This window comes from Poecilia mexicana, unplaced genomic scaffold (assembly GCF_051168715.1).
Source record: "Poecilia mexicana isolate PSO_F unplaced genomic scaffold, ASM5116871v1 scaffold_17, whole genome shotgun sequence".
In the NCBI taxonomy this organism is placed as follows: domain Eukaryota; kingdom Metazoa; phylum Chordata; class Actinopteri; order Cyprinodontiformes; family Poeciliidae; genus Poecilia; species Poecilia mexicana.
In genome coordinates, this window is record NW_028263386.1 from 5,140,455 (window position 1) to 5,154,482 (window position 14,028).

At 35.0% G+C, this 14,028-nt stretch overlaps 1 protein-coding gene across 1 annotated transcript; it reads left to right on the forward strand.

Moving 5' to 3' along the window:
- Window positions 1-6,645: 6,645 nt before the first annotated feature.
- pold3 (polymerase (DNA-directed), delta 3, accessory subunit) lies at window positions 6,646-11,870 on the forward strand. The gene is made up of 12 exons (XM_014972406.2): window positions 6,646-6,794; window positions 7,194-7,249; window positions 7,856-7,955; window positions 8,044-8,083; window positions 8,599-8,731; window positions 8,812-9,067; window positions 9,146-9,215; window positions 10,165-10,300; window positions 10,401-10,504; window positions 10,695-10,774; window positions 10,856-10,934; window positions 11,456-11,870. Exons 1-12 carry the CDS (start codon window positions 6,738-6,740, stop codon window positions 11,659-11,661), a joined length of 1,317 nt encoding a protein of 438 aa, XP_014827892.2. The 5' UTR covers window positions 6,646-6,737; the 3' UTR covers window positions 11,662-11,870.
- The last annotated feature ends 2,158 nt before the right edge of the window (window positions 11,871-14,028 follow it).

Sequence of the window (14,028 nt, forward strand, 5' to 3'; positions counted from 1 at the left end):
ATAGCTCAGCGGAGAAGTAAAGCACCTAAATCCAACTTCCTAAATGTTCCACAGAAGTCGTGCCCTCCTTTGCGTCTCTCGGGGAAGAGGACACATGTGAAATAAGACGCACGGATCAGACAGATCCACAAAGAAACGCAAGAAACAAACAGACTGCACTACCTCCTACACATGTCTGCTTCAAAAGCTCCGATGCCTTTTCATGTCAGGAACCCCACGAAGAAGCTCCAGAGCAAAGATGAACATTTTCACAACATGTTTTCCTCATAAAGACAAGCTAAGGGCATTGTTGTCTCTACACATGATGCTGAATATGAAGCATAATTGTGTGTGCTGCTGGAGGGGAAGGACTGCAACCGTAGTAGAGATGAAATTCATTATCCAAACATGTTTTGGTCTCAGCGTGATGCTTCAAAGCCACAGAATGATGAAACTGACTGGTTTGTGAGGAGGCCTTTTGCTTCGCTTGTCTCTGATGTCGATGGTTCACTTCAATGAAACATTTTGACAAGATATTTCCCTTTAGTTGAGAAAGACGTCCAGATTGTCAGAGCACTTTGGGGAGTTCCTGCAGAAAAGAATTTACCGCTTTAAAGTCGTGACAGCTGTACAAACTTTACTTTCAGCTCAAGATAACTGCAAAAACAAAATCTTACCAAGTATTTTTGCTCTTGTCGTTTCTAGAGCAAATATCTTAATACACTTGAAATAAGACAAAACTAACTTACAGGCAACTTTTCAGCAAGATACCGCAGCTTGTAATTCCTTAATATTGGTGACAAAGTACTGACTATACGTGAAATTATCTTGGAACAATAAAAAAAAGTAAGAGTAAATTTCCACCAAAAAACCCCATAAATTTTAAGATTAATTTATCTCTAATTTTCTAGATAAAATAAGAAAATTTCTTAGTTTGAAAAGTCAAAAATTTACAAAGAACGAACGCAAATTTTGAGACTAATCTCAGAAATTTCTTAGTTTCAAAAGTTTAAAAAAATTACAAGAAAAACTAAATTTTCACATCAATTAATCTCAGACATTTTCTTGAAACACACTATAAAAATTTCTCAGGACAAAATGCTGACAATTTTCTAGTTTAGTACATGTCCAAGTTTTTTCTGGAAATTTTCAGAGCTTAATCTCAAAATTTCCTTGTTTTTTATAGCAAATTTTAAACTTTTGATACTCAGAAATTTCCTTGTGTTTCTAGAAAGCTTCTGAGCTTAATCCCATAATTTCAGATTTTTTTCTAGTAAATTTTCAACTTCTCAAACTGAAATTTCCATGTTTTGTCTAGAAATTTCTGAGGTTATTTCCAAACTTTCTGAGTTTTTTTTGTGGAAATGTACTCACTTTTTCTATTTATAACCGTTTTATGAAGTAGTGGCTGTGAGGCCCAGGAAATACCTTTTTTTGTTAAACTATCATTCTGATGTGGTCACAGTTCTCTCTCGGTGTTCAGTGTAACTTCACTAATTACCAGCAGACGTTATCAGACTGACGGCAGCCATCATTCATGTGTGCAGCTGCCATTTCCCCCTGCCAGTTTGATCCAGTGACCTTTCAGTCATTTGTGTCATTTTAAAGCCACTCAGCTTCTTTCACCCTGAATTTTAATGACTTAGTTTGTCATCCACTCTGTGCACTTTATGTGGTGTTTTTTATTGAAATTACACGCTAGCTGTTGCTGTTGGTTTTACCCAGACAGGCAGTTGTAGCTGCGCCTCAGGCCCAGTGTCGGGCTCAGTGAGCGGGGAGGATCATTAGCCGCTTCCCTGAGGATCTGGTCCCCGCTCCGCTTCACCCTCAACCCTTTGTGGTGCCTGCTGATAAGGCCAAGCTAATATCTGCTCAGTCTCGGAGTGCACTGGAAATGATTAGCACAGGCTGAGCCGCTGTCCACTCCATCAGGACAATAGGAGTTGGAATCTAGCCGCAGGGCTGTTGTTATTCTGAGAGAGAGCATGTACAGCACAAATCCCAACCAGGTGCTCAAAACAAAGAACAAAACACCGAAAGCATGAAAGATAAACCTAACAGCTGCGTTGTAAACAAAGTGCAACGGTTTCAACCACTCACACAGTCCATGCCCAGACTGTCAAAATGCCCTTGAGAAAGATCATTTTAATGGTTGTTTATATTGACGGGTGACAAAATGAAGAAACAATTCTCTAAAAAAGAAAAATAGCTACTGTGAATAGGATAATAGAACATTATTCTCTCAAGATATAGTCATTGTCTTAAGCAGAGCTGGACAGTAACTAGTGCAGGACAATAAATCAATAATAGTATAGCAATAGCAAAGGACACATGATCAATATCAGTAGATAATACAATATATAGCCTGCTGTGTTCCGTCTATGCATGAGTCTCCACCTGTATGCATACACCTACCGCGCACTTCACCGCCATTCGCAGCCTCAAGGTAGTAGTTCTGAGAAGAGAAAGGTTGTGATACTCCTTGTGTGACCTATGTGTTTCTGATGGCTTCTCTTTGTGTGGATATGAAACAAAAAGAGTTGCGCAACCTACGGGATCATTTGTCTTTAATTCTACATCTGTATTTTCATACACTCACCATAACGGTAAGGTCAGTCTGGCAGAAAAACAAGCACTCCTTCTCGCCAGTGATCATCATGGCTTTAAAAAAAAGATATAATTAAAATGACAATAACAACCATAGCATTTTTGGGGATTACAGTGATCGGATAGTGGGTTTCTTTTACAATAAAGAAACAAGTGTCAATCTCAAAGAAAATAAAGCAATTAATTAAAATATTCTGAAAACAAAATAGAATACTAACATTTTATTTACCGGATGCCTTTTCTGTTGTTTTAGATTTAATAGACTTAAATTTCTAGAAAATGCAAAAAAAAATAAATAAATAAATTCCATCTTAGTCCTAACCATCTGCTGCAGTAATAAAGCGATTACGTAAAAACATACCTGCATTTTCACACAATGAGCACTGATGAAAGGTCAGTCTCTGGCAGAAAAACAAGGAAAGCCGCAGTGTTACAGCTGGGAATTTTCCACCATGCTTTCACACGAGCTAAACGATTCTAAAACACGAAAATACCAGCATAACAGCAGAACTATTGTGACCTACACTAAACACATTGCAATGATATGCAAAAAAGAAAACTATAAACATACTTTATAAGCACAAAATAATGATTCTTTACCAGACGTAGCAATGACGATTTAGTAATCGTCATTGAGGATTACCCACAATACCTTGCTTTCCAAGGGCGATTGCAGTATAACTTCTGACCAGCAGATGGAGCATTTTAGCAGGATTTATCAGGATACCGGGACCGAAGTTGAAAATTGGACGTTATGCTGCTAGCCATAGCTGCTAGCACGGCTAACACTTTCGTCAATGTTGCGTAACACCAATACCGACCGGAACACGGTTTGCTAAATAGTAAAACATAATTTAAGAAAGCATTGAGGCAAATAATTTGCCTCGATGAATATTAATAATTGAGGTAGTCTTACTTTATTTGAAAAAATGTTTCTATTGCCTGATTTTATTATGTAATTATGTTATTTATATCGATTATTTTTGATCTGTGTCTTTAAAATACTCAGATTTCCACATAGTTTTATATTTTTGTTCATCTGATGATGTAATTTTTAAATTTAAATGATTGATGTTTTGGTCAGATACTCAGAACTTGAGGAGCATTTTTTCACCAAATACTATTTGAGTATTTTTTAAATGTACTTATTTATTTGAGTGGCTTCTATAAAAATTTATTTAAGTAGTGCTACCCTTTTTTGAGTACAATCTTTGGTTGTCTACCCACCTCAGGTCTTAAGACATTTGTTTTTACAAACAGGCAATATTAAAATGACAGACTTATTTAAACTTCTGTGTTTTATTGAGACTTTTATGTGACTTACACAACATAGTGCATAATTGCAAACTGGGAAATTATTCATTCTGTTTTACAAATAAAAGTCTGAAAAGTGTTGCATGGAATTGTATTCAAACTCGTTTTTATTGTGCACTCCACACATAATACATTTTGATCGACATGACATAAGCAATTTAAAATGTAGGAAAAAGTAAAGAATTGCACACAAACACTTGCATAATGTACAAAGGCGTTTTGCATTTTGCACAAAGGAATGAAAAACTGCTTGTTTTTGCTTTGCACAAGTGACACAATGATTTGAAGACTGAACAAATAGTTTTGAAAATTCAATTTTGTTCTGAGGAATACACCAAAGCGACTTAGAAAAACTGTATTAAACCTCTATTTCACTAAGCAAAACATTAAGAACGGTTCCTATTTCATTAAAGACAGATTTTCTTGTGCATGTCTGAAAATAATGGAAGGATTATTTTTTTTAATACCTCACAACAAGGACGGAAAACCAACAGAATAACCAGGCAGCATGAGTCACTTTGGTAAAACTCATTATTTGCATCATTAATTCCTGCAGCTGTTCGGCATGTTTCCCTGAAAAACTACTTCTGATTTATGCAGAGTTGAATGTGATAGGGCCAGAAATCAGATGATGGATTTCCACTTTGAGAAGACTGTTATCTTATTGCGCTTTGGAGGAAATGACATCTGAATCTGTGTTCGATACGACTCAGATCACGTACAACTGTGACTCATCCTCATGTTTGTGTGAAGCAGCAGGTTAAAAACAGCTCAGATATTGAGTTACTTTGGTAACTTAACAAAGAGATTAGATCTGTAATTAAAAACTGTAGACTGATGTTCTTATCTAGACATAGAAGTTCGATACTGGCTGTTTGTTCAGCGAGGGCAGCAGGGAAAGTAAAACCCATAATTAATCTCCACATTGACATATTTCAATTCAATTACAGTGGAGATGGTACTTCTTTATATCTTTTTAATGTTTTCACCCTTTGTTAAGCTGAAACACACACACTTCTGCAACTTTCAAACAATTTATTTTCAAATATATACATGAAAAGTTATGCATGTATATTTATATTCCATAATTTGAACTGTGATACCCCTAAATAAAATCCACTGCAGACAAATAAATCAGGTTAAACAGTGAGTATTATGTAAAATTAACTTTTTTTTAGCTTTATTTGTCATCCTTCCCTGTCAAACTCTCCCCTACACAGTTCTGCCAGACTAGCAGCAATTAGCAAACACCTTATGAACTACTTAATTGTCCAACTACTGTAAACGACTGTAAATGGGATAATGGAGGTGCAATGTTGTGATGACGTATTGAAGGCGAAATGTCAGAAAGTGTAGGAGCATCTTAAAGAGACAGAGGCCCAATTCCCAGACATCAAACTACAAAGTTAAATTTCTTATAAGTTATTTTTGATATATGCAGCATTTTTAGAACTGAAGATAACATAGTTACTAGATTGTGCTGATTGCACTATATGCTTGGAAAATAAATAACACCCCACTTTAAGGCACAACCATAAGAAAATGTAGCTGTAATTGCAACAAAAATTTTGATTCAGGATAGATAAAAACAAACCCATGCCACACTTTATAGATTTATAGATTATTTTATTTACAACATGATAAGATGCTATGAGAACACAAGTACTTCTGTAAACCTCATATGTTCATACAATTTCCTCATGTTGTTTTTGTGTCAGTCAAAAAATACCCAAACGTGATTACAACTGTGGAGGAAAAAACTTGGGAACTTTCATCTGGTAAATCAATTTTCATGAAATGCAAAAAAAAAAGGTTTTTAATGATACAAAATAACTTGAAGATCACGGTCTGAATTGAGTCAGATCCACTTGAGGATTTCGGTCTGCTCTGCATCTTCAAGGTCAGACAATTAGTCTTGTTCCTCGTCATCATTAGGGGAATATTTTTCCCGCCTCTGCAGCACGTCTTTGCCCTTCTGTTTGACATTTCTGTTGGATGTGGTCACGCAGCAGCCAACATCACAGCAGCAGCATGAATAGAGGATTTTCTTTAAATATTGCATCTACTTAGTGCAGAAATAAACAGGCATCTTTGTGACAAATAGATTCATCACTGTGCGTCATGCAGAGTGGGAAAAACATGTTCCTCCAGTTAGCTGAAACTTCTATGAAGTAGAAGAAGTATGAAGTCTCAAAAATGTCAGTTTTCCCCAAGTTGATTTTTAAAGCAGCATAAATATGACACAACTTCACTTCACTGTAGCTACAGTTCTTCCAACTCAAACTAAGATGAGTGAATCAAGTGAAAGAGTAACTGTCCACTAAATCTGTTAACATCACCAGCAATCAGTACATCATGGTATAGAATATTTATAAAATGTTTCCAAGAATAATATTAATCTCACAATATCTAATTTGGATTTAGGTGTAAACTTTGACTAGAGCACTACCAAAAAAAAAAAAAAAAAAAAAAGATTTTCCATTGCTTTTGTTTGTTTGTTCCCACTAAACAAACTGAAATTATTGCCTAATGACTGTCAAGTTGTTGTAGTAGCAGCAGCAGTAAATTGTTTATTGTTTCGAAAATTTGTGTTAGTTAATCATTTCACTGTTCTGTCCTCTTTTTTTGGAGAATCTCAGTTATTTTTACTACGGGGCGAAACTTAAATGAATGTGTGGTTGGCTGCATTGGCGCCTGTTAGCCTATAGAGGGCAGCCTACAGCTTCACGTTGCACCAGAACACGATGCAATCACGTGACTGTAAGCGGAAGTAAATAAACTGCTTTCCCGCGCAGTCAAATAACTACAAGCTAGGTGTTTGTGGAAAATCCGACACAATGGACGAGCTTTATTTGGATAATATTGACGAATATGTCAACGATCACAACAAAATAGTAAGAATATCTTAAATTTGTGACGTGTTCCGTCATATTTAATGTTGGATTTTCGAATTGTGCAAACATGTAGCCGCGGAATTACGTTGAATAATATCAGTTAAATGTCTTATAGCTTTCAAAACAAAATACTTCCTTTTTCTAAGGGAGTTAATTGTACAGTATGAAAGGTTTAGTTCGTCTGATTCATTCGGCTTTAATTTTACAGTATAAATTTGGCTAACAGTCGACAGTTTTTTTTCTAACGGTTGAGTTGTTTCACTGAATACATGGAAACCCCAACAGCTACTTTAGAACAAGACTCAACAGCAGATAGCTATACAATATCACTGTAAATAAACTAGTTTTCATAGCTTCTCATGTAAACACAAAGTATTTTTATGTTTTCTTATTTCTCAGGTAACCTATAAGTGGCTCAGTCTGACTCTCGGAGTCCATGTCAATACAGCTAAACAGTAAGTAATCCTGGTTTTCTCAAAGGGAGAAGTATTGAAAAACATTACTGTGTCTGTCTTCATCTTCCTCATAGGTCAACAAATTTGATTTCTAACAATAAATCACCATCTGATGAGGAACTGTAAATTCATGTGAATACTAAAGACAAAAATATACATGGTAAAATTAACACTAAATGATACAGTTTTATAACATGTGCTTTTAGTTATTATAGTTTTTTTTTCATGTGATAGCTATTTTAATATTGAGTTAAACTCTAAAGAGTTTTTAAAAGGGAGATTTTATTTTATTTTAAAAAGGAGATTCTTAGTTTTGTTCATAATGTTTTACTTTTTTCCAGAAAATTACAGGAAAAAGCTTTTTACACCTTGCAAAAATAACAGGCAATGTTCACTTCTAGTTATTAGTTATTAATTTCATGGTTTTTCAATCACACCATTATTATGTACATTTTTGGGTTAATAAATTTGGTTAAAATGGGAAAAAATGGAATTCAGAAATGGAATTGTGGGATTGGGAAAATAATAAAACATATTTCATATGTCTTGAAGTATGTTTTGAAATACATGCATCTTGAGTTAAATGCATGTAAAATGTGTTTCCAGGATGCTTTACCATTACTTGGAGCACAAGAGGAAGGAGAGCTCACCTCAGCTCCACGCCACATACCTCGTGTCTGGGAAGCTTGAGGACAAAGGTCAAACAGTGAGTAACAGGAGCTCCTCTGACTCTCACCTCATCTCTTTTTAAAACAGAAAATGTCAAGTTGATTTTATTTTATGATAATTTTTAGTGCCACAAGGTGTCTGTTGTCAGAGAAGAACAATTGGAAGGTAAATATCACGTCCTTGTTTTCTTGTAGTTTCAGTCCTAAGTTTATCATAGTTAACTAAAACTAGTGAAATAACAAACAATTACTTTATGCCATCAGTCTTTTTAGTAGCGGCACTTACGTTTGCAAAATGGAGACAGCAAAAGGTGGGAGAAAAAAACAGTCAGTTGGTTCAACAATAATTTAATAATTTTTTTTTTTAAACGGTGTCTTGTGTTTAATATCCATTAACCAAATGATACATACTTAATCACAGTACAATTGTTTGGGCATTATTAGGTGCAAAATTTAAAAAGGTCAAAGTGTGAAAAAACTAAAACTATACTTATAAAAACTAAACTAAACCTAATCATTATTTAGTCAGTAAAAACTAGCAAAAATATTCTAAAACTAATTGAATAAGGCAATCACAAAGTCCCAACAAAATAAAACACAACTATTCTTTTTATTGGGATTTTCACTAATAAAGCACAAAAGAAACAAAAACTTGTCTTTAAAATTTGTTTTCCTCTGCAGATTTCAAATCCAAGATGAGTTTGATAGTGAGCGTTCATGTCTACAGCGTGCAGAAAGCTTTACTTAAAGACAGCGGCCCCCTCTACAGCGTTGACTACGATGCCGTTAAAGACAACCTGAAGAACTGCAGCAGGTTTTAAGATTTATTAATAAAATATGTGCTGGTTTTAACGCATTTAGCTGAGAAAAACCGTTGGGCTTTCTGATGTGTAGATACAGCGCGATCCGATGTGCCGGAGCGGTGCCCATGTCTGCTGTGGAGCTGCAGCAGGTCCAGGAAATCCAGCGAGCTCCTCCATCAGCACCTGAAAATAAAAAGTCCGCCATGAACGGGGACGCCAACATGGCCTCCAAACCATCAAGCAAACCACAGAAAGGCATCATGGGAATGTTTGCAAATAAATCTGCACCCAAAAATCAGGATAACAGCAAAGAAGTCAAGCCTGAACCAAAAGAAGAATCTCCTGTGGTAGGAGTTTTTGTTGTTGGTCATAGTTGATTGTTTTTACAGAAAAGTAGAGATTTAGATTTTTGTTTTGTTTTTTAGCCAGAGGCTCCAAAAAGCAAACCAGCAGCGAAGTCCAGTCCGATGGCCAACTTCTTTGGCGTTCAAACAAGTGAGTTATATTATTATTAGAATGCAGGAATCATCTGAAAGTTTTTTCATTTAACTTCTTATGTCTTGATAAATTGATTTAATCAATTAGTTGTATTTTTTGTTTTTGTAGATTTAACTTTTGTAAAATCTGGATTTTTATTTTCACCAATATACTTTTTTGTTTCTATAATTCAAAGTTATGTTATCACACCAAAGAACTACCATCTTGTTTCACAACCGTGTTTTGGAGCTTGGTCTTTAAAGTCAGGTCAATTCACAGAAGGGATGGTACAAATAGAGTTGTTGTGTTCCACAGTTGCCACATGCTTGATGAATTTAAGGGATTAGCATTGTGTGATGTACAAAAACGTATTATACTTTATTGGAAAGCTACAATCCTTGAGATTCCAATGATTTATGCCAATCAAGGACACAATCATAAATGTAGACACTGTAAACACTTTTGTCAAGCCACTCATAAATGCAAAATAATGTCTAACTCACCGTTCAAAACCTCATATCATTGACAGGACACAGGCATTGCAAAAAAAAACTGCATTTTCTGCATCCACAAGAGTCCAATTAAAGTACTAAAATAAAATAATTAGTCCACAGCAAGTCCTTTGTCTGCAATCCAACATAATCTGCTGCTGAAAACCTTTGAAATTTCCTTCAGATGTGTCCATTTCTGACCACGTTTTCTTTGTAGCATCTAAACAAATTTTTTTTTTGGGGGGCGGGGGGTAAAAATTGCAGGAAATTTAAGGGACTGTGAAATTACTTCAACTTTATTGACTTAATGCGTTATATTATTACTAGGATTGACCTAATTTTATATGCTTTTATAATTGGATTGTTTATTTTTCTGTACATAAACCAAATACCTGTCGTCTTGTAATGCACTGAGATTATATTTGTTCTGAATTGGAGTCATAGAAATAAACTGAATTGATTTGTCATCTCTCCAGAAAAATCAGAGAAACCTGCAGAGAAGCCGCAGGAGGCTCAGTTGGCCATCGCATCAGAGCAGCCGCATCAGAGAATGACGGCGCAGGAACCTGCAGCCGTGGAGCCACACATAGAAACCAAAACAGACCCCAGGAGGTTTGTCTTCACAGTCATATTTTTAATTATGAATTAAAGTTTGGATGCAGTATGTGTTAAAATATGAATGTTTTGAATCTGTTTTTAACAAAAAAAAAAGCAAAACAAAGCGAATGGAAGAGTCTGATAGTGAGGAGGAGAAAATGGAGAAAAAGAAGAGGAGAAGGATCAAGAAACCACAACCAGACAGCAGCGATGAAGACGGTCAGTTTTTTACTTCTACTTTCTTTAATTCTGATATTTGATGAGTAGAAGAGAAAAATCTTAATATTCACAATTTCTTAAAGTCTATGTTCAGATTTAAAAGGCTGATGAATTAATTTTAATTGTAAAGCTTGACATTACCAGTCAAATTTACCTAGAAAACTGTCTGAAGTTAATCTTTTTTTACCAGTTATTCCAGATTCTCCACCTCAGATGAAAACAAGCGAGCCAAGTCCTAAAAAGGAGCCTGAGACTGTCCAACATTCACATGTGAGTGAACAGAATCAGGTCATTCATGGAGCAACAAATACATTTTTCTGATGGACCTCGTTTGTTTTCTGTTGCATTCAGACGAGCTCAGGATCCAAAATAAGGAGGAGGAGAAAAGTCCTGAAGTCGCGTACCTTTATGGATGAGGAAGGATGCATTGGTAGGAACAAAATTATGAAATTAAATTTGATCTTTTTTACTTTTTCTTTAACATCCTTTGATTTTTGCTTATACATCCATCAGTTCATCCATTCATTTATCAATCCTTCCATTAATCTCTTTATCTTTTTGGCCAACAGTCCAGTGTTTTTCAGTTAATCCAGGAGTCAGTCATCTTTCCATTCATCTATTTAGTTTTGTCCATCAGTCTATCTCTTCATATATACCTGTTCATTAAGTCTGATTAATCGATTATTGACATAACCATCAACATTCAAAGTGATCTTTTGCATCAATACTTTGGGACATAATTAGTTGATTTGAGAAAATTTGGATTATAAATATGAAAATAACTTTTAATCTAATGGCTGTGTTATTGTTCTTTTGTTTGAATAATTTACACATCTTCCTGGTTCAAGAAATAAATCCATAAACAAGATGTTTGCCCTTTTGGTCTGAAACATGTTTTTTAGGGATAATAACTATACATTCATCTCCCACTCTGTTCTTTTTTTAACACAGTAACAGAAAAAGATTATGTGAGCGAATCTTACTCTGAGTCAGAAGATGACTTTCAGAGCACCAAACAAGCTCCACGCAACAACAATAAAGCAAAGCTAACGTCGAGCAGCAAAGACGACGACAAAAAGACTCAGAAGAAATCATCAGCGAGCTCAAATAAAGGAAGTAAACAAGCTTCCATTATGGGATTCTTCCAAAAGAAATGAGACATTTCTGTTGGCTCTGAGGAACGACGGCGAACTGTTGGCAGACATCCTACGAAGACGTTTAGATAAACTGACTTGGTTCTCTTAAACGGACAGTCGAATGGCAGAAAAACACGTTTCAAATGGGCCTTTAAACATGTTTAATTCAGGAAGATCAAGTTTTTATGACACTTTTCTGATCAATTCAATAAACATGGAAATTAAACAAAGTGTGCTTTTTTGTGATTAATGGGGAAGGCTTCTGTGATTATTGTGAACAAAAAAAACTGTAGCAAAACAAACTGATATGACTGGCCCAAAACAAGTCTAGTAAACAAGTGTTTGTGTGTTTTTAGCAAATGGAACCATATTGCATTGAAGGTTTTGGATTTCTAATGCGTTACTTTACATTACAGTTCTAAAACAAGTAGGGCTGAAACGATTGATCGGATTAATCGCAATGAGTCAATTATTGAAGTAATTGTCAACTAATTTAGTCATCAATCATTAACTGCAGTATACAGACTCAAAAACAAAACCTTCGAAGTATTAAGTGAAACTGCACAAAAAATATATATACATTTTGCATTTTATTAGATAAAATTCAAGAGTTAAGGTGTGTTCAGCTGAACTCCTTCCTCAGTTTGAGGTCCAGGTGGGTCTACAGCAGGACGACAGGTGACATCAAAATGTTGGGATAAAAAAAAAAAAAAAAAGATTAGTGCATAAAAAAAGCATAAATTTATCAAGCTGCCACTTGAACCCTTCATCCATCTTTTCAATTTTAAAGTGATGAATTCCTGCCAAAATAATACTTTTTTGGTATTTTATTTCAGGTTTTGGTCTGTTTTCTGAGTACCAACCTGTCTGAGGGCTCCTGGTGTCAAATATAGGTGTCCTGCTGCCCACATGGGCACCATGAGAACAGACGACAGGGTCATCGTCCAGCCCAAAGTGTGAGCCCAGTCAGGGTAAACATACCACTCATTAATCTTAATGTGTTGAAAATGAACCAGATGTAATATGAAGGAAATATGGGAAATTTAACATAAACATGAGTGGATTTTGAAATCTCATAAACATTTTTGTCTCTTTGTAAGTTTTTTTTAATCTCCCTAAGGGAATAACTTTTTTGAAAGAAGTTTTTACAGAGAGATTGTGAATTTCCAGCAGAATTTAAATAAAACAGGTGGTTTGTGTCCTGTCATGTCTTCAATAATGCACAAAAGACGATTAGCTCCTAATTAAAGATGGGATTGTCTATTTTGAATATCTTAAGAACCACAAGACTAAAGAAATGTGTTTTATTTATGTTTTGCCAATAAAATCAGAGGCATTTAACTGAGTAGTTTTCAGTGAGATGTAAGATGTGTGAAAAAAAACTTCTATGGGAAAAAAGACAGAAATAATCATACTGTTGGCAGATTTTGGTGTAAAATTATACTTTTTAATCTCGTTTCTTTTTTTCTTTTTTAAATCAAGAAGTGTATTTCTGATTGAAAATGAGAGAAACATCTCCCTAAGGGAATAACAAAAGTATTAATAACAAAACTTATTAGAAATATTTTTATTATCCTGAATAATAAGTGAAAAAACATGCCATTGACATGATTGTGATCAAAATCTTATAACTGCTGAGCAACTTTTGGCATGTTTCATTTGGTATTTTGTCAATTTATCTTTTACGATGACTGCATGTCTTCACCATTTGAGGTTATGCCACTGTAGAAAAAAGTGAATTTAAGTCCTTTGTATCTTTACCAGTAGTGGTAGTTATTATCAGTACTGTTAATTTTATGACAAGTTTCACTTATCAAAAACTTCAGAGCATCGAATGCATATCATATCACCACAACAAACTATTTAATTGGTGTTTTATTAACATGCCAACATTGTGACTAGTTTAGTTTATGGTTTGTGAAACATGTCCGCCTGGAATAAATGCGTGCGAAAACATCCTTGATGATGCTCTTGATCCATCGAGACACAATGTCTAAAATCTTATTTCACAGGAATATAGTAGGAGCAAATGAAACTAATGAAGAATTTTCATTAAAGAAAATGGTTTGTTGGTTTCCAGTGGCCATGCATACCTTGCTTTGTCTTCAAACTTATGTAGACAGTTTTATATTGTTTAAGTATATTAAGATAGGTTTTATAGTACTAAATAGGCAGAGACTCCAGATCAGATGTGACCTCCAAGCACTTTGAATTGCCTTGTTGTTGAAAATGTGCTATATAAATAAAATTACCTTGCCTTGCCTTGCCTTGCCTTGCCTTGCCTTGCCTTGCCTTGCCTTGCCTCCACCACATTTAGCTGAGGAGACCATTTGTTCAGGATGTAAGATTAAAGACATATGAATACTTTGCCAGAGACTTTATATAAAG